Below are 22,501 nucleotides of genomic sequence, written 5' to 3' on the forward strand. Positions count from 1 at the left end.
ACATGATATTTTTCAGATTTCTATTGCTTCAAGAGTCACCCTAACTTTGATGATGAATTCCTTAAAGGATATCACTTCTTTTTTCATACTTATATGGAAACCTGAAACAAGATCAGGTTGCTTTAATGAACAGCAAAGAAATGCTATTTCTGCATGAGACCTGAAACACTTCAAATCACTTTTGAAGACTATTCAGCCCTACTAAATGCAAATTGATACCACTGTGCATAAAGCCTGAGTGCCATTGTCAGGGAATAGAATGGGGATATAAATTAAATTCAATATGCACATTGGTGAAAGGGAAATGGTGCAGTCTGCAAAAAGGACAAAAACACATGGGCATAAATATAGTCCTCTACTGTCCATCATGATCTACTCGGACACCTTCACAAATATATACAAGGAAATGCATATTTGAAAAAGATATGCCTAGCATAAGAAAATATAATTTGAAAAAAATGTTTAAACTCTACAGAAGACAGTTAAGGACAGTTACAAATCTTTTCTTTTCTTTTTTCTTTCTTTCTTTTTTCTTTTGAAGAGAATTGTGAGAATATAAAAATATAGGAAAATTTTGCAAACCATACAGATTTAGACTCATCTACATACCTTTTGTTTGAAAAATTGTTTATGCATAATTTAAGAACACACATTTCATACCGAAATGACATACAATCAGGCTGTACTTTGCAATTTGTCTTTATGGTTCTGACAAAGAAATATTTGTTGTGTGGTAATATACTACAAATGCCACTTTTTTCTTCTCTTTTACAATGTAAAACATGTTTCTCCAAGTACCAGACTTTGAATAAATGATTGTATATAACAGAACTTTATTAATGTGGCTATTTTGTGCATGTTCTGCTTGTATAAATTATTGCATATAAAAGTATAATCAGGTTCTATTAATATGGTTATTTTGTGCACATTTTGCAAGCATTTAATATCACATTATATATTTACAATTTTCATCTTACATTTTAATAGTATTCCTTAAAAAATAGAACACTTTATTATAGCAAATAATAAACTAAAAGCATGATTCTACATCCAGTGATACCAGTATTATTGTATATCGTTTTGTATAATTTCTAGCTCCCAGAATACTTCTTTAAGCAGACTGCCCTAATGCTATCCTTTCTACTAGCTGATCAACACAACTCTACCAGATTAATTTTTAAGAAGGTATTATTTGCCACTTTAGACATATTCAAAACTTCATTCAAGTCTAAGAGGAAACAATCTGATTCAGAGTAGAAAAGTCTAAAAACATATTTTAACCTCATAATTTGAGTTTGTCCCACAAACTCATCCAAATCTCCATCAAAAAATAAAAGTTCAGTCAGATGCATGGACAGAGGCAGAGTTTTGTGATTGACAGATCTAGTTTCCAGTGATGAAATGCCTTTATCGAGGCGTTATTTTTCTATTTACTTTATTGTGCTTCAAATTACACTAAATTTTAACATAAGCCTCATTCAGGTATCAGACTTCCAAAGTTCACGACAGAAAGTGCTCTGGTAAGTCCCAAACACAATTGTCACTGAACTGAAATTGGTTTCTTGGAAGATTTGGCAATTGAGAAGAGTTGCTGTTCACCCCTCACACACTGGATATATCACCTTGCAGAGAGAGTCCCCTCATCCTTTATTTACTTGTTTATTTTTAAATGTTTGCAGAAGGAGGACAATCCACATTGCTATACTTAACAATCAGTTGTGCAGCAGATTGTGGGTGGGGAAAATTACTTTATTCCATATTGTTTCTCTTGCTTCTTAGAAATAAAAAATAGCTCAGCTTTGTGTTTTAGTACTGATACATGAGACCTATAATATTGCTAGTATTGGTATGTTATGTGGGCATCTGAAGACTGTGTGCTGCCAAATCAGTTTACTTATTAGTTTCAGTTGGAATTAAATTCTGTCTTCTTCCTAGCATTATTCCCATGCTGTGGCAAGTCTGCTTAAATTCTGTATTATGATAATAAGAGGTATGCCTTCTTGTCATCTGATATCCTTCTACTATAAATTAGGCTCAGATAATAATGAGGTGTTTACTATGAAGTCCTATTCCTTCTAAAAATACATGGGTGTTTTCTCCTAGATGTTAATTTATACTACGTTCTAAAACTTCAGTAACATTCCCTTTGGAATAAATTTAAATTTTAAACAATGTGAAAAAGTTGTCACCCCCCCTTTAAAAAAAAAGTAATGTTTTTTGCATGTTAGAGCTTCAGTCTGTGGCCAAGTTAAGCTGTACTGTAGCCATTCAGTCTCTTCTCTCATTAGCTAAGACTGTTACATTGAAAATGACATAATAGATATTTATATATTATGTCTGTTAAATAGCGACCAACTTAGAGCAGCCATTTCTTTGATTTTGTTGCACAATGTGCCCTTTTTGGTGTAATGTGCCAAAATGTTGTGTTCTAGTCTTGGGGCTGTCACAGGGGAGTTGAATTTTCTGGATCTCCACCCAAAGATAGTCTAAATAGAACATGTGTGAAACTGAATATTCTTTCATTTTTATAATATGGAATGTGTGATTTTTTTCCACTGGATGGACTTGTCAAAAGCCAGATGTTTAAATGAAATGTGTCAGATTTGGGTATAAAGGGGCAAAAAGCAAAAAATTGTATAGAGAAAATACAACTGGTTCCTGATTCAATGAGATTTGCAACAATGCACAGGAATGTTGACAGAGTAGAAATTTAAAATTCTGGAAACTCTGCCAAATCCCCTTATAAACATTTTTTGGACAAAGTAGGGGATTTAAGCAGTGCAATTAATGCTTTAAATATTAGATTCATATCAAAGCATCCCTCCAAAAGAACCCTTCCAAACCATCAAGATGATTTTTCTGATGGAGAGGGAAGAGCAAAATATCTTAACCCTGTAATGTTTAAGATATCAGTATTGCCCTTTGTACACTCAAACAGAAACATGTTCACAAATTTCAGCCAGTGACATCACCATATTACAGGCAATGGTCTCTATTTGGACAGGACACACAACTGAAGTAGAAAGTCAAAAACAACTTGTGTGTTTTTTGGAAGCACCAAATTATTATTTTTTAGTTTTAAAGTTTTTGACAATCTCACCATTAGCATTTCTCAAAAGCTCAGCTTTTATTACCAAAATTTTAAATGTAAACATAAAAATCTCACAAGATTTGATAATCTTACAAAGTTTCAGCAATTATTAATGTATTAATTTAATTCTGATTGACTTGTTTAAAGTATTAAGCCTTTATATTTTGCCTTTCTTCATACAGTTCTATTTTTTTTTTCTCCTGAGAATCCTATCTATGGTTGTTGAGGGTGCCTTAGTATTCTGGATTCTGCACTCTAACCTCAGAAGAAAATCCAAGAACTTTATCAAGGACAGGAAGCAATAATTAGAAGTGTAGTGAGAAGTGAGATTACAATTTTTATCCAATTAAACCATTCTGTTTATATTACCAGATGTAAATGTTTCTGCTGAAGACAAAATCAACATTGAAATTTCATTTTTTTTACTGTGACCAATTCATATTTAATTAAAATATCATGGGAAGAGGAAGAGCCAAGCATTGATAAACAGATAGATACAAATCTCATTAAAAGAGGCTAATCTGAAATTGTGCTGAAAATAGGAGATATTATTTACTAGAAAGAATCTTAGATTAACAGTGCAATCAAATAAAGAGGGTTTTTTTTAATGCTCCATTTCTATGCCAAGCAATGTTTATAAAGTGAAGTTGATAGGAGGAAAAGGGATAGCTGGAAGCAGTTGGGACTGGCACCTCTTATTAAATAAGTATAGAATGAAGTGTAAACTTGGGTGGTTGTTTGTTTGTTTGTTTGTTTGTTTGTTTCATATCTGAATGATTTGGAATTATATTAGCTCTTGGGTTGTCATTATTTATGAGTTGGAGGGTGCTTCAAACAGGAATATAAACCACAACTGCACACATATGTTTATCCTTCCTCTCCCTAACCTTTACAGAAAACCTAAGTGGAGATTTTCACCTTCTCCCAACAATTCTATGCCTGGGCAATTTCTCTTGTGCCTTGCTGGTTTACCCTGTAGTTTATTGAGAGACAGAAAATATAGTCCCTCTCCCTCACAGAGATTTTGAGCAGGATAATAGAGATGGGGTAGGAGGAGTCTTTTTTTCTCTTATCAAAGGGATCTTTATCAAGTTTCCTACTTGGTTTCCTACTGCAAACAAGCTCATAGATATGTTGCAATGGACATTGACAATCACTTTAATTCCACCCACTTCAAGCAAAGGTGTTATATACTTCAGATATCCTTGTGATGATGCAAGATGCTTACTTTCAAATATTAAGGCAATCACATGGCTTGACATGTTTGTTTTTTAAAAAAGATCCGGGGGATTTATTGTTAAATTGAGTGAATTTTGCTCATGATGCACTTACCCCATTTGCTTTACTAAGAGCCTGAAAGTAAATGCTGTAGCTTTTCAATGGTGAAAGTGGAGCATTCCAATAGCCATTATAGGTTTTGTTGTCTCCCACTGTGAAAGGCTGTGTAACTGGAAGATTAACTGGTTTCAACTCAGCTGCAAAGTAATGGGGGGAGTCAAGATTTGAAGCATTTTTATAGCTCACTGGAACAGAGAAACATTCAATGATGTCAGCAGCTCTTCGTGATTTCTGTGGCCGTTCTTCTTTTACAACAAGCTGGTAGACACTGAAAAAGACCAGGAAAATTTAATGAGATAGGAACAAACAATTTTTTGGGTATAATAAAAACAATCTAATTCAGGAGAGTATTGGTTAAAATAAAATTTTAAAGAATGGACATCAGTAGAGAGTTCAGGTATCTGCATTTATTGTAAAAAACCCCAAGAGTTGCAGTAAATAGCACTGCTGACCAGCACTCTACAAATGTAAATAAGTGCAGAAAACTATTAGAATTTTACTACAATGATGTCGGCCTGAATTGGATTGGCACTTGGCAGTACTCCTATTGAACACTTCTGCTATCTCTCTGCTAGAGAACTCAGCTAAGCAACTCACACAGCTGTCTCCTAGATCACTGAGAAATTTCCCAAGTGTATGAGGAAACTAATTGGATCCATAAAGTGCCTGGGATGAATTATTTTAATAGCCTCACACCATCTAAGAAGGACAGTAGTGGCTGTGAGTCCCAAAGTGACTAGATAGAGATCTGACCATGACAACTGACTGAAGTTGATGTCTCTTATCTTTAACTTGCACACTACTTGCTGTGAGGTAAAAACCAGACCAAATGTGTGGCTCCACAGGGTGAATTGGGGCTGTGATGATATTTTTAATTCCATTTTCAGATGCTCCTGCCAACTGGTTTCCATAGTTTAAGTCTAAATGATGACCCACATGAATTGGAATGAAGAACAGAAAGAAAAGGAACAACAAAGTTTTGTTGAATTCTGAAAGGCCTATAAGCACATTCAACTGAAGCCTCTTTCAGTTGTTGAACAAACATCACTTGTGTAAGGGCCACTGAAGCACGATTAAACATTTTGGAGCTGCAGCAAAATCTACATCCCTGCATAAATTTATAATTTGTGTAATTACATTGAAACCTTTAACAGAACTACTATGATTGCAATAAATTGAATGATTGACATGGTTGAGAAGCCAAGTCAGAAAAAGGTTAAAGAGTTAAACAAGGTACGAGATTATATGAACTATAATCACAGTACCTTATTATTACACATTCTAGTCCCAAGGGCTAAAGCTCAGCAAGCCCTAGAGTCTGGGGAGTGAGTTTGTCCTCAAAAGTAAAATGGCAGGAAATTGAATGTAAGAGTTGGAAAAACACAAGTAGTTCTTGTTGATTGATGTTCTGTTTAATGATTACTTGAATTTATGACCACGTTGAAAAAGTAACCTTATAAGAAAGAGGGGAGGAGGGAGGGGGAGGGAAGGGAGATTGGGAGAGACAAGGAGAGAGGGAGAGGGAGGGAGAGGGCGGGAGGAGGGAGAGATATATTTTCCCTTCCCTTGCTTTGCCTGTCTGGGATTCTATTCCCTGCTGCTAACAAGGAGAGGGAGAGTTTGATGATACAATGGACTCAGGAGCATCACCTGGCAGGTAAACCAACATGCAGAGAGGAAGATAAGGTGGTTTCATCAGTAACAAAAAATGCACAGGGAATTGCCTGGGGGAGAATCAAATTTTGAACTGCCAACAAGAAACTAAGAAGAGAAGCAGATTGAAAACCTGATCTAAGAGGAGGAATCAAACAGCTAAGAAGAGAAAGTAGAGAACAGTAGCTCTATAAGGTTTGGTTTGGTTTTCTTGTGCAATGAGAATTTTTGCCAAGAGACAGAAGAACAACATTTCTTTAAATACTGCGCTTTTGAAATGTACTTTACCTTTGAGGGAACTCTTTCATCTATTGTGTGTGTGAGAAAACAGCTTATTAATTCTGAGTGAGCCAGGATAACTGGAAGATTAATCCCATTGATTCAATAGCACGGTGTTGCTTAAAATGATTGTATGTGTGCTTTAATGTCCAAGTGTTTTAATATATCCTTTCTTAATGATGTATGTAAGAGGTGTAGAAAACTCATAAAAAAGGTGTTGTTTTGTTGTTTTTTCTGATTGAATGCCCTGGAAGGAGAGAATATTCATCAGAGCCTCCCAGCTAAAACATTTGGCAGCAGGCTTGTTTACAATTCTAAATGAGATCAATAGGATCTTGTTGGGAAATCTCATGGAGAATTGGCTCCTTGAATTCAGGGCCAGCTTCTATTTTGCAGCAAGAGCCATATTTAAAGAACTCAGGACATTTCCAGGAAGCCCATCACCACTACGGGAGGTCACATTCCCAGAACTCAGGATGTTTCCACACAGCCCATTGATCAGATTGTTACAACACAAAAGACTAGGACCACACCCACACAGGATGCTACGAAACAGCCGACCAATCTGCAAATGGCCTCTTGTGGCTCAACAGGCTAATGCAGTCTGTTATTAACACAGCTACCTGCAATTACAATTACTGCGGGTTCGAGTCCCACCAGGCCCAAGGTTGACTCAGCCTTCCATCCTTTATAAGGTAGGTAAAATGAGGACCCAGATTGTTGGGGGGGCAATACAAGTTGACTTTGTATATAATATACAAATGGATGAGACTGTTGCCTTACACAATGTAAGCCGCCCTGAGTCTTCGGAGAAGGGCGGGATATAAATTCAAATAAAAATAAATAAATAAATAAATAATAATAAAAAAACACCCACTCCATCTACCAATCAAGATGCAACCACACAGCCAACCAACCCGCTCACAGCAACACTCCCCACCTCCCCACTATTTATAGAGAGACGGCAGCTCTGACCACTCTTTGCTCACACAAGCACGAAGCCGAAACCACCAGCCTGAAGATGATGAGTGAGACTTCGTTGAAATGTCTTCAAGATACTCTCAACCTTACATGGGAAAAGATCTGAATATGCCAAGACCTACATATATGTGTGTGTGTGTGTGCGTGTGTGTGTATAAGTATTTACAGTATGCCAGTCAAATTATCATTACAGTTGCATCACAGAAACAAGAACATAGAGGCTCCTTCCTTTCTAAGTAAAAAAAAAAGTCATCAGTTTTATCAGCAACACATTTCTAATCAGTGTGGGTCATAATTTTCCTCACCCTCAGGGAAAATAATTCAATTTCTGTATGCAGCCCAAAGTTGCTTTCTCTGTATTTATTTGTATATAAATAAATACAAATAGCTTGAAACCCTGCACAAATCCATTGATAGTTCACAATTCCAAATATTCTGAGTCAATTGCTCTTGAAAAACATTCAGAAGTTTCAGCTGATGAAAAATGCAGCAGTGCGAGCAGTTATGTACTGTATGTTCCTTGGTTGGCATGAATTGCATTGGTTGCTGGTATGCTCCCAGGTCATAATCAAAGTACTAGTGGTTATCTTTAAAGGCCTTCATAGCTTCGAGTCAAGGTACTGTCAGATCTGACAGGAGAAGTATTAGGCAGTTTCATCTGGTGGGGCTCAGGAAAAGAATTTTTCCCTGTGCCCTACCTCTGGAAAATCATTTCACTAGAGATTAGATTCAATCCCATCTCTCATAAAATCTTGAAGACTTTTGTTAAGTAGCCTATAGCACAGCTGTGTGGTTAAGCCCATATCATGTTTGTATTAATTGTTAAGGGGTATTTTTTTTATGTTGTCTGAATTTAGAATGAATAGGCTACCATCTGTGGCTTATGCAGTTTATCACAAAGATTCATTTTGCAGTCCACAGAGCACCCACCAGAATGTACAGTGAAACTGGATATAGACAAGAGAGCTAATCCGGAGATTCTAATCACAGAATTCAAGACAAAACCATTGCATTAGAACACTAATCCTTCTAGGTGTTAGGTTAGTCTACTCTAACCCAGATGGATGTGTGGATTTCATCTCCCAGAATTCACCAGACAATGTGACCATTGTTGAGAATTTGGAGGATATGCAGAGCAGATGTAAAGGAAGCAATTAATTCTACCTCAGTACTTATGTTTGAATCCTAGTGACTTCACAAACATATTTATGTACCTGTTTGGCAATGCTACATAAAGTAGTTTGCTACTGCTTTCTTCTTGACTTTTTTTTTTACTTACAAACTTAGCTTACAACTCTAAAATTCCATTAGTCTTCCATCCAACTACTAACAGGACCGATTTACTTAGTTTCTAATTTCGGACAAGGTCAACCATGTTTTGCTTCTTGTTTGTCAAAATTATCATGAAATTCAAATATAATAACACATTTTCCTAGAATATCTCTCCTTCATAACAAGTATCTTCCAATTTCCCTTAAATTGGTATTAAATATGTCTTGGCTTACTAGTCTGACAAATGCTCCAGCATAATAACCTTTAAATTCAACCAATTTATATGTGAAATTTATACAGACTGAAGGATTAACTCATGTCCCTTTCAAGGCATCATCTACACATTTTGTAAATGTTTAACCTTTAGTGGATGTCTTGGATTTCCAAGAAGTAACTTTAATTAGTCATACAGCATTGTTGAAAAACTTTGAAATAAAGTACACACTGGAAACACTTTGACCACAGGGAAAATAACCACATTTTTCATTCTAAGTTATAGAATTGTTTAGAAATAATAGCAATACATATTCTTTGTTATTTTACTAAAGAAGATACACATATACCCCCCACTTTCCTATCTGCATGCTCTTTAATAAAAAAAATAATCCTGATTTTACTCAAGAATAAAGTTAATCTTCATCAAATATAGACAAGATAAAGAGATTGTAATACATGTAATAATAAAGAGTTGACTATATTTCAAAGTGTGGGTTACATCAGAATTTTTCTAATAAATTGTACAACTCTTTTAACAATATGAAAGGGATACAGTGACACAGAGTCTTAATGATGCTGGAACTGCTGGCCAGAAATGGTCTGCACTCTGGCCAGCCAGGTTCATTCCTGGCTCCAGAAAACCCAGTGTCTCCCATTGTTTATTCCCTGGCTCCTGCCCACCCAGCAGTTTAAAAACATATTGCAAATAGATAAATGAGTTTTTCCCTTGGTGGCAAAAACCTAGCTGCATTTGCATGTACAAGAGAGCAGAAGCCAGTACTGGACCTGGCTGGATATAAGGCAACATGACACAAGACGAGATGAGGAAAGAGTGGTCGAAGAGCCCAGAAGAGCCAGCAACCCAAGTGCCGTTAGTTAGCTGTATAAAGCTAATTTGCTGCCACCCTTGGTGCACCAAGGATGGGAATGCAAGTGCCAAACAGAACGCAGAGAGCAATCTAGGTTGTCAGGACTGCATTGTGCCTAGCATTTGCAGATGTCCCTGACATTGAATGCTATAGGCTAAATAAATAAATATGCAATGATATCAAGATATATGGAACAATTCCATCCCTATGACTTCTGCAATAGTATGTGAAAATAACCTTGGGAGACTGGAGGTGCTGGTGATGGTAGTGATGAGATACTACCTAGATAACAATCAGATGTGAGGGTGGAGAGAGGTTCCTGCAGCTGCATAACAAGCAGAGGAAGAAAATTCTCAGTCTGTAAAAAGAGACAGAGGGGGATTTGTACTCTTGGATTTGCAAATTTCTGTCAATGTAGCCCTACAATAAAATAGAATTTGCTCATTTGTTCTGTTTGCCATGTGATCTGTCTGGGAAGGCAGACAATTTTCTACCTCTTACATTATCTTTAATCAATTTATCTAAGAAATGCACTTTAGGAAAACTTGTTGAACGGGATTTGATATCTTTTCAGCAGAGTTTGGCAACTCTTCAATAAACATTATTTCTCCCAATTACTTTAACATCATAAATAATGTATTAAGTAGCATCTAGAATTCTGAAAAAAAATAGCTGTCTAAATTATGATCACAAAGCCTGCATCTATCCTAATAGAGTTCATTCCTATTTTTCACATGAATTCATCAGAACATACAAGGGTAGCAAGAGTCCTACATTTCTCTTCAGTATTTTATTGATTATTCTGATTTGAAAATGCATCAGTGTCTTAATTCAATATTCCTTGATTCCACCAAGGCATTTTTATATTAGAAGACACCAATATACTTTATATTTTAAAACCCTCTTTTTGTCTTAAGACCCCATACACATTACCTTTTCCTGTGTGCTAAGATCCCAAACAATGTTATCTGAGATGGAAAATCAAGACCACTTAGTTCTGTTCTGCCTTGATAAGTTAAAACAATACCTCACTCTGAATTGAATTCAGGATCAAAGCCCTAACTGTAATTATCCCAAGAAATTTAAAATATTCTGCACGCACAAATTAGAGGTGTATATTCCAAATTTAAGATAAAGTAAGAAAATCTCCAACTATAATCTAATGAATATTAAATGTAACCATTTCAATGAACCAGATTCTGTTAGAGATTGGGCTCAAGGTAATGAAAATTCTGTTTAAACTGTTCTGTATGGTTTTTATAGAATATGGAACAGCTGAGTATGCCATGTTTGTTACCAACATCTTGTGTTTTTATGATCCTTTAATCCAGGGGTAGTCAACCTTTTTATATCTACTGCCCATTTTGTATCACTGTTAGTAGTAAAATTTTCTAACCACCCACCGGTTCCACAGTAATGCGCCGTGTATCGTCATCTGTGCATGCCTCTCGCGCATCGTGGATTGGGTTTGGGGGGGGCGCTGGCTACCAGCTCTGCTTGTCTGTTACAGCTGGGTGGTATGGAGGGAGATGCGCAAGCTATTCTGGGACGAGGGTCTTTTGTTTGCAGTCGCACTATAGCGTCATGTAGTTTCACTTACATAATGTGAACTAAACTTATGCGTGGGCGATACAAATAGTATATTTTCAGAAATTTAAATTGTCACGGGGAATTTTATGAAAACCTAATGAAAATGTTTTTAAATAATGCTATGAACTTTTTAAAAAAAGTTAATTAAATTAAAAAAAAAAGGAAAGTGCTTCAGTATTGGACAAAACCCCTACCGCCCACCATGAAAGCTGAAACGCCCACTAGTGGGCGGTAGGGACCAGGTTGACTACCACTGCTTTAATCCCTTGTATCAAAAGCTAAACTTTTGGACTAAAAGAAATAGACATTGGACTTAAAATTGCTAAGAGAAATATTAACAGTCTCAGACTTTTTGGGGAATGGTGATTTTTTGTGCTTAAGAAAATAAAGTCTGTTACCTCTTCAGCTTTTTGCATTGGGTTGGCATTGCACATTGATATAATTGTTTAGCAAGTAGCTGGCCATATAAATTGGGTAACTAAATAAATAATATTTTTTAATACTTAATAGCATACTGGCTTTAATCTTCAACAAGATTATTTTAAAGACTTCCTTAAGCACAAAAATTCATAGGAATGTTGACCTGTGACCATAAAATAAAAAGATGGCTTCAATTTGAGAGAAAGATGATAAATCTAGACAAATGTTAAATAGCAGAGATATTCCGGTGACAACAATTGTAACATATAGCTTTGAAAACTGCCATCAGTAATGCTGAGCGACAAAACTTTGTTGTCTTTCAATTTTACTCCTGGAAAAGGATACTTTGGATGACAAAAATAACAAAGTAATTGAAAACTGGTTTCTACCAAAGATTCTATCATTAACTTGGAAGCGGAACCATCACATTTTGCTAAGGACATTTAAAAAACAGGAAATTTCTTGTTTACTGTGAACAATACAAAGAAACATTGAAACACAAGCACAGAGACAGATTCAGCTTACTAAAACTCTGGGAATCATTGAACTTAAACCTTTGCAGTAAACCTAGCAGTGATCCTCTACATGAAGACTTATTGGAAATAAAGCCACTATTTCACATACTTATTGCAAAAGATCATGTTGTATTAAACGGATTAAATAATGGTTATCATCTTATTTTAAATACTGACCTAAAAACAATCACATTTATTTGGACTTATATGGACATCCATTTTATGAAATACAATTTTGGTATTTCTATTTATAGTTTATGAGAATAATAAAAAGACAATAATATGCAAAATCATAATAAAGTTTTAATCAAAAACATCCAATCCATTAAGCAATACACTCTTTAGACTCCAACCTTAACTTATTTTAGTACCTGAAAGAATAGGGAACTCTTTATGTTTTGCTAGAAATCTGGATCCCAGGGGAAGAGTTACTATGGAAAAATGAGCTTCCTAGGTTTTTCTAGAAAATGGCATTTAAGGGAAGAGGTCTGGAGCATGCTCACCCTATCGAACCTGATGGAAGAGATGGTCCCACAAATAGCTTGGCCCTGATAAAGGTAGGGCTTTAAATAATTAGCACTAAAAGCTAGTAAAAAACTAGAAGCCAGTACAGCTTGCCCAACAGCTGTATGATATAGGCAAACCAAGGCACATTCACACATTTTGAACAAATTGTAACATTTTTGGCCTTCAAGCCCCAAGTAGAATGCATTGTAGTGGTCCAATTGAGAAGTCACCAAAGCATGAATGATCATAAGCCCATGAGATGCATGTATTCTATAAATTTTGTCATTTCCAAAGTTCACAAGAATCCACATAAACTTTCTTTAAACCATTTTTTTTAGTTAACTAGTTCCTATAGACAAAAGAACTCTGGGTGTACTGCACTTATACTCTAATTAGTTTCTTTTGTATCTTCACTATGCATTTATGACAATTCCCGATTCTATCTTCAGTTAACACATTAATGCAATAGTCTCTTTTTCTGGTCTGAAGAATTATGCATTCATTATGGAGGAAAATTAATATCTCAAAGCAAACTATAATTAGGAATTCCTCATTTCAGTTTATGCTTTTTCAATTAGGCTCTCTATAATTTTAATCATGGGAGCATTAACATGTTTCCATAATTTATATACCTGTGATATAATTAAGTCTTGAAATGTCTCAGTAATATACAGAAAAATGGGGAACTTAGTCATCTCCTTCTTTGTGTTTAGGTCCAAAGCATAGAAGGAATTTGTTCCAGGTAGCTTGATATAAGGCATAAAAAGATACAGAGTGCCATATTTTTATCTACTCTGAGTTGTGGCTATTTGCTATATCTGAGTAATCTATATTGAATTTCCACAGGGGATATTCATATTCATTTATTAATTACTTTTTTAGCCAGGAAGTATCAGTAAGAAAAAGAAATTTACAAATAACATCATACTATTCAGAATAGTGAGCTCAAGTAACCTGTAAAATGATGAAAAAAATCTAACAAAATTACATTACATGAGCTCCAAATATTTTAGAGAATAGAAATGAAATTTATGTAAGATACATGAGACAAACCTTCCAACTCTCCATATATGAATGGGATTTGAGCAACTGATGTTTTAAACTGTTAGGACTAGGAACATTAGGAAGTCCCTACAGAGGACAGTTTGGGACAATTGTTTGTGTAGACTAGTAAATGGGCAGTGAATGCAAAAGAATGAGAAGAAAGTTTTGCCACCAACCATATCAGAGATGATACAGCACAAAAGACTAGGATCACACTCACACAGGATGCTATGAAACAGCCGACCAATCTCCAAACATCCACTCCATCTACCAATCAAGACGCAACCACATAGCCAACCAACCCGCTCACAGCAACACTCCCCACCTCCCCACCAGTATTTATAGAGAGATGGCAGCTCTGACCACTCTTTGCCCACAGAAGCTCAAAGCCGAAAGCACCAGCCTGAAGATGATGAGTGAGACCTCATCGAAACGTTGCCAAGATACTCTCAACCTTACACAGGAAAATACCCGAATATGCCAAGACCTACATATCTATACCCGTGAAAACCTACGAATATATATATATAACCAAAGACCTACATATGTATGTATGTATGTATGTATGTATGTATGTATGTATGTATGTATGTAGGTCTTTGGTTATTCGGGTTTTCTTCCACATAAAATTGGAAGTGTCCCCCAAGAACCCCCCAAGCACATCCTAGATCTGACCAATCACTGCCTATCCAACACATACTTCATCTATAATGGACACAAATACAAACAAACAGAAGGAGCACCCATGGGATCACCCCTCTCACCTGTCATTGCAAACCTCTACATGGAACACTTTGAAACCCAAGCTCTAGAAAAATCTGACCACAAACCCAAACTCTGGCTCAGATATGTAGACGACACCTTCATAATCTGGCCACATGGGAAAGAAAAACTGGATAACTTCCTCATACACTTCAACAGCCTACACCCCAAAATAAAATTCACCATGGAAACAGAAGCTAACAACCAACTTCCCTTCCTGGATGTCTTAGTCTACAGGAAATCCAATGGCTCCCTAGGACACACTATCTACCAGAAGAACACACACACAAACCGCTATCTGCACCCACTCTCACACCACCACCCAGCACAGATCAACTCCGTAGCCAAGACACTCATCTCCAGAACAAAATGCTTAGCTGACAAACAATACCTAAAAACCGAACTACACACTCTCACTAACGTACTAACATCAAATGGATTTCCAAAGAAATAAGATTACCAAACTAATCCATAAAGAAACCCCCACTAAAATCCAAGACAGAGAACAAGCAAATGGCAAAGCCCTCCTCCCATATATAAAAGGCAACACTGACAGAATCAGCAAGATCCTCCACAAACACAACATCAAGACAGAATTCTGCACAAATCGAAAAATATCCACCATCCTAAGAAATCCCAAAGACAAAATTGAGTTGGAAAATCAAGGAGTATATGAAATCCCATGCACCGTCTGCAGCACCACATACATCAGACAAACCAACAGAAGAATAAGTGCACGCATTGAAGAACATAAGAACTCAGTCAGAAAAGAGGAACCAACTTCTTCCCTGGTCCAACACCTTAAAGCTACAGGACATAAAATTGACTTTAAAAATACCAGAACTATTGCCAAAACTGAACACTTTAACAACAGAATAATCAGAGAAGCCATCGAGATAGAAAAACGCCCACACAGAATGAATAAACGAGATGATACCTCCCACCTACCAGCCATTTTGGAAAACCGCCCTTATCAACAAATGAGTTCCTAACATGAAGAATGATGCTAGACCCACACTCACAAGTGCCACACGGCATGTCACCACCACACATCCACGCGGAAAGCAGACTCAAACCCACACCAATGATGAAGCACGACCACGGACCAGAAGCCAGACCGCAGTTGCATCATTAGCCATTTCAACTGACACCCACCATGATGATGTAGAACGACCACGATCACAAAGCCAAACAACAGCAATGCAGCTCACCAACTCAAATCCCCCTGCAACTCAGACTAACCTGAGCACAACCAAGCCCCCACCAACACATGACACACCCCCATCCAATCAGAGCACAGAAAAACCCCCATCCAATCAGAGCACAGCCAAGCTCCCACCCAATCAGTTCAAACCCCCACTAGCAGTTAAAAGGAAGAAACAGCTGCGATCACACATTGCTCCCAGAAGCACGAAGCTGAAGCCTGAAGATGACGAATGAGACTTCGTTGAAACGTCGCCAAGACACTTCCAATTTTACACGGGAGAAAACCCGAATAACCAAAGACCTACATACAAACACCCGTGAAAACCTCAGAATATATATATATATATATATATGTATATATATATATATTTATATATATAAAAAATTAATTAATTAAAAATCTGGATATAAATTTTCCAAACCAGAAATCTCTTTAGCAAAGCAAACAGTAAATTTAAGTGTATGTGTTCATTTATGTTCCCACTTCAGTATACCTATTAATGTATATTTACTATGTTCGTTTAATGCTTGCAGAGTTAATACGTATTTTCCCCTACTGAAGACAAAGACCAATTGAAGCAAGTATTCAATATTAAGGGAAAGTTACAAAATAAATAGTTTCTGCATTAAGTATTTTCCTGTATGCTTCAGTAATGGTTAATGTCAATAAGAGTTTATATAAAAATCTCAATAGCAGTTTCTGAACTTGCTATCCAGGTATGTTCACAAAGTGAACAGATAATACAGATATTATTACAATGGAAGTAGGATGATTGTTCCCAAAATATTTTCACTAGTTATCCCCATCTTCTTCTTTATTATATATTCAGAAGACTTTGAAGATATTGATATTACTACCATATATTATGGTGTGTAGAACAGCAATTTGCAAGTTGCTTTTATAGGGCAAACTTGATCCATAGCTTTCTATTAATGAAATCCTTGCTACAAAATATTGGCCCAAACAATAGATAGGATTTAGCTGAAACACTTTTCAGTCATAGTTTGAATATATTATTGTACATAGTGCTAAGTGGACTATGCCTTAGATCCGTGATGGCGAACCTATGGCGCCATCACGCCTGAGGTGGCACGCAGAGCCATCTTTCCAGGCACTCAAGCTGTCACCCAACTCACTTGAAGCACGGCATGCGCATGTGCTTCAGCTAGTGTTTGTGCCTCTGGTGAGCATTCGTGCAATTCAGAGGACCCAGCTGGTCTTCGGGGTGTTTCTGCGCAGGCGCGTGCATTTGCCCATGCATGCGCATTTGTCCATGTGTATGAGAGTATTGGCACGCAGTGCCTTCATGCATAAATGTGCTCGCACACGTGCATTGTGCATGTGAAAACTGTGCACAAGTGCAGATAGTATGATTGTGCATGCAGCACATGGGGGAGCTGTGTGAAACTTGCATGCATGCTCAGATGGTGCAATTGCATGTGCAGTGCCCAGTGAAAGAGCTGTGCGAAAGCCATGCATGTGCATTTGCCCATGCATGTGCATTTGCCCATGCATGTGCATTTGCCCATGCATGCATCCGTGCATGTCCATGCATATCTGCACATGTCCATGCATGCATCCGTGCATGTCCATGCATATCTGCACATGTCCATGCATATCTGCACATGTCCATGCATATCTGCACATGTCCATGCATATCTGCACATGTCCATGCATGCATCCGTGCATGTCCATGCATGCATCCGTGCATGTCCATGCATATCTGCACATGTCCATGCATGCATCCATGCATGTCTGTGCATATCTGCACATGTCCATGCATGCATCCATGCATGTCTGTGCATATCTGCACATGTCCATGCATGCATCCATGCATGTCTGTGCATATCTGCACATGTCCATGCATGCATCCGTGCATGTCCATGCATGCGCATTTGTCCATGTGTATGAGAGTATTGGCACGCAGTGCCTTCATGCATAAATGTGCTCGCACACGTGCATTGTGCATGTGAAAACTGTGCACAAGTGCAGATAGTATGATTGTGCATGCAGCACATGGGGAGCTGTGAAACTTGCATGCATGCTCAGATGGTGCAATTGCATGTGCAGATGGTGTGGTTGCGCATGCAGCACATGGGGAGCTGTGAAACTTGCATGCATGCTCAGATGGTGCAATTGCATGTGCAGTGCCCAGTGAAAGAGCTGTGAAACTTGCATGCATGCTCAGATGGTGCAATTGCATGTGCAGTGCCCAGTGAAAGAGCTGTGAAACTTGCATGCATGCTCAGATGGTGCAGTTCCACGCATACAGCACGGGGGAGGAGCCATACATTAGCACAGATAGCACATGCACACAGTTTGGGCACTCGGTGTCTAAAAGGTTCGCCATCGCTATGTATTGTACATAGGAAAAATATTAATCTATTATGTAAAGCGAATGAATAAGTTGAAAAGTATAAGAGCTATTTTGAGACCTAAAATGAATGGTCAGAATCCACATAGAAAAATGTTTGGAAAATTTGTTGTAGGCACTTCATATGTATACAGAATATACATCTGTATATATCCGTGATGGCGAACCTAAGGCACGTGTGCCAGGGGTGGCATGCAGAGCCCTCTCTGCTGGCATATGAACCATTGCCGCAGGTCAGATCTCTGTGGCATTTCTTTCATGAGCTTCTGTTTCCCTGCAAACGATGAAACAGAAGCTCATGAAATAAAATTCTTACCTCTTGCTGGCCAACTGGTCTTGGGTCCATGCATGCATCCGTGCATGTCCATGCATATCTGCACATGTCCATGCATATCTGCACATGTCCATGCATATCTGCACATGTCCATGCATATCTGCACATGTCCATGCATATCTGCACATGTCCATGCATATCTGCACATGTCCATGCATGCATCCGTGCATGTCCATGCATGCATCCGTGCATGTCCATGCATATCTGCACATGTCCATGCATATCTGCACATGTCCATGCATGCATCCGTGCATGTCCATGCATATCTGCACATGTCCATGCATATCTGCACATGTCCATGCATGCATCCGTGCATGTCCATGCATGCATTTGCCCATGCATGTGCAGTGCCCAGTGAAAGAGCTGTGAAACTTGCATGCATGCTCAGATGGTGCAGTTCCACGCATACAGCACGGGGGAGGAGCCATACATTAGCACAGATAGCACATGCACACAGTTTGGGCACTTGGTGTCTAAAAGGTTCGCCATCGCTATGTATTGTACATAGTGCTAAGTGGACTATGCCTTAGATCCGTGATGGCGAACCTAAGGCACATGTGCCAGGGTGGCATGCAGAGCCCTCTCTGCTGGCATATGAACCATTGCCGCAGGTCAGATCTCTGTGGCATTTCTTTCATGAGCTTCTGTTTCCTGCAAACGATGAAACAGAAGCTCACAAAATAAAAATCTGGAGCAGCTTGTAAGAGCACAGAAAACCCCATCCAATCAGAGCACAGCCAAGCTCCCACCCAATCAGTTCAAACCCCCACTAGCAGTTAAAAGGAAGAAACAGCTGCGATCACACATTGCTCCCAGAAGCACGAAGCTGAAGCCTGAAGATGACGAATGAGACTTCGTTGAAACGTCGCCAAGACACTTCCAATTTTACACGGGAGAAAACCCGAACAACCAAAGACCTATATACAAACACCCGTGAAAACCTCAGAAAACAAATATATATATATATATTTGTATATATATAATATATAAATCTGGATATAAATTTTCCAAACCAGAAATCTCTTTAGCAAAGCAAACAGTAAATTTAAGTGTATGTGTTCATTTATGTTCCCACTTCAGTATACCTATTAATGTATATTTACTATGTTTGTTTAATGCTTGCAGAGTTAATACGTATTTTCCCCTACTGAAGACAAAGACCAACTGAAGCAAGTATTCAATATTAAGGGAAAGTTACAAAATAAATAGTTTCTGCATTAAGTATTTTCCTGTATGCTTCAGTAATGGTTAATGTCAATAAGAGTTTATATAAAAATCTCAATAGCAGTTTCTGAACTTGCTATCCAGGTATGTTCACAAAGTGAACAGATAATACAGATATTATTACAATGGAAGTAGGATGATTGTTCCCAAAATATTTTCACTAGTTATCCCCATCTTCTTCTTTATTATATATTCAGAAGACTTTGAAGATATTGATGTTACTACCATATATTATGGTGTGTAGAACAGCAATTTGCAAGTTGCTTTTATAGGGCAAACTTGATCCATAGCTTTCTATTAATGAAATCCTTGCTACAAAATATTGGCCCAAACAATAGATAGGATTTAGCTGAAACACTTTTCAGTCATAGTTTGAATGTATTATTGTACATAGTGCTAAGTGGACTATGCCTTAGATCCGTGATGGCGAACCTATGGCGCCATCACGCCTGAGGTGGCACGCAGAGCCATCTTTCCAGGCACTCAAGCTGTCACCCAACTCACTTGAAGCACGGCATGCGCATGTGCTTCAGCTAGTGTTCGTGCCTCTGGTGCGCATTCGTGCAATTCAGAGGACCCAGCTGGTCTTCGGGGTGTTTCTGCGCAGGCGCGTGCATTTGCCCATGCATGTGCATTTGCCCATGTGTATGAGAGTATTGGCACGCAGTGCCTTCATGCATAAATGTGCTCGCACACGTGCATTGTGCATGTGAAAACTGTGCACAAGTGCAGATAGTATGATTGTGCATGCAGCACATGGGGGAGCTGTGTGAAACTTGCATGCATGCTCAGATGGTGCAATTGCATGTGCAGTGCCCAGTGAAAGAGCTGTGCGAAAGCCATGTGCATGTGTATACTCTCGGATAAACCCATTCAATTTTGGGGTGAATCTGGAAACTGAAATTCTCAGCTTATCTGTGAGTATATGGTAGGCTAAACTTTATTTCTTATATTATCTTTCTTATACTATACTGTATATATCCGTGATGGCGAACCTAAGGCACATGTGCCAGGGGTGGCATGCAGAGCCCTCTCTGCTAGCATATGAACCATTGCCGCAGGTCAGATCTCTGTGGCATTTCTTTCATGAGCTTCTGTTTCCCTGCAAACGATGAAACAGAAGCTCATGAAATAAAAATTTCTTACCTCTTGCTGCGCTGCCAGTGCTGGGATGCCCTACCTCTTGCTGGCCAACTGGTCTTCAGGTCCGTGCATGCATCCGTGCATGTCCATGCATATCTGCACATGTCCATGCATGCGCACATTCATACATGTCCATTCATGTACATGCAACTTTTCAGTTCTGGCATGCACATGCACACAGTTTGGGCACTTGGTGTCTAAAAGGTTCGCCATCGCTATGTATATATTGTACATAGGAAAAATGATTGGCAGCTAAGATAAAAATCTTTCAGCAGATTTTCAGTATTGGGAAGATTTTGACTTGGAATGTTTAAATGTTACTGAGTATCTTCTCAAATATGCTAAGCTGATCTACAGCTACTGTTATCTTAATAAGAATGCATATTCTGGTGATAGATATGAATTCCTGCAGATTTATATACAGCAAATCACTTGGGATCAGAATAACAGAGTTGGAAGGGACCTTGGAGGTCTTCTAGTCCAAAACCCTTCTCAAGCAGAAAACCCTATACCATTTCAAACAAATTTGTCCAATCTCTTAAAAATCTCCATTGCTGGAGTATCCACAACTCATTGTTCGATCTGTCAGGAAATTTCTCCTTAGTTATAGGTTGGTTTCCATCCAGTGCTTCTTGTCCTAACTTCAGGTACTTTGGAACCTCTTCCTTGCGGCAGCCCCTCAAATATTGGAATGCTGCTATCATGTCACTCTTAGTCCTTCTTTCATTAAACAAGACATATCCAATTCCTGCAACCATTCTTCCTATTTTTAGCCTCAGGCCCCTATTCATTTTGTTGCTCTTCTCTGCACTCTATAAGTCTAAGTGCTGTTGCTATTTTTACTTTGAAAGTGAAACATTGATTTCAACCAATGCATAATATTACTTATTAGCTGAAAATATATAATGATTTTTTTGGGGGTGGAGGTACACTATGTATAAAAATTCTGTAAATATTTGGGCTATTGTCATAGAAGAAGTGTCCAAATATTTACCAATCCTAAACATGCATATATTGAGGTGAGATAAAATTTGAAGGATAGGTTATTAGATGTATCTTGGAACCAGCACCTTAGATATAAAACATATACTATGTTAAGTCCATTATAGCTAGCAATTGAAGTATTAGTGTGTCTTTCGTTAGTTAAGCAAGATAAGAGCTTTATTACTGATGAGTGCATATTTGTATTAAGTCAATTAGAAAATTAAAATACTTGTTGTAGCAGTTACACCATTAATTTTATAACCTGATGTTAGAACAGATAAAGACTGCAGTGCTCATTTAGAGTGGCTTTCACCATCTTTTAGGCTGCAAAAAACTACAGTGGCATGATAGTTGCATGTTACATTCCAGTGAATAATGATAATTGAAAAATCAAATAATAGAGCATGTTTTTTGGGGGAAAAATTAGAGCAATGGATGGAAATTAATCAAGGAAAGAACCAACCTAGAACTAAGAAGAAATTTCCTGATAGTTAAAACAACTGATCAGTGGAACGAATTGCCTCCAGAAGTTGTGAGTTGTCCATCACTGGAGGTTTTTAAGAAAAATGGACAACCATTTGAAATGATATAGGGTCTCCTGCTAAGCAGGGGGTTGGACTAGAAGATCTCCAAGGATCTTCCAAGTCTGTTATTCTGTAATTTATTTTGAATAATGCAATCCCAGGGAAAAATATTAA

General features: G+C 37.8%; 1 protein-coding gene across 1 annotated transcript in view; it reads right to left on the minus strand.

Annotated features, from left to right (window-relative positions):
• PTPRT (protein tyrosine phosphatase receptor type T) overlaps nt 1-22,501 on the minus strand; it is a 541,915-nt gene that overhangs the window by 134,835 nt on the left and 384,579 nt on the right. The window contains exon 10 of the mRNA XM_058177805.1: nt 4,424-4,697. Within this exon, the coding sequence (XP_058033788.1) occupies nt 4,424-4,697 (274 nt within the window). The remainder of the gene's footprint in view (nt 1-4,423; nt 4,698-22,501) is intronic.

The sequence above is a fragment of the Ahaetulla prasina genome, chromosome 3 (genome assembly GCF_028640845.1).
Source record: "Ahaetulla prasina isolate Xishuangbanna chromosome 3, ASM2864084v1, whole genome shotgun sequence".
NCBI lineage: Eukaryota > Metazoa > Chordata > Lepidosauria > Squamata > Colubridae > Ahaetulla > Ahaetulla prasina.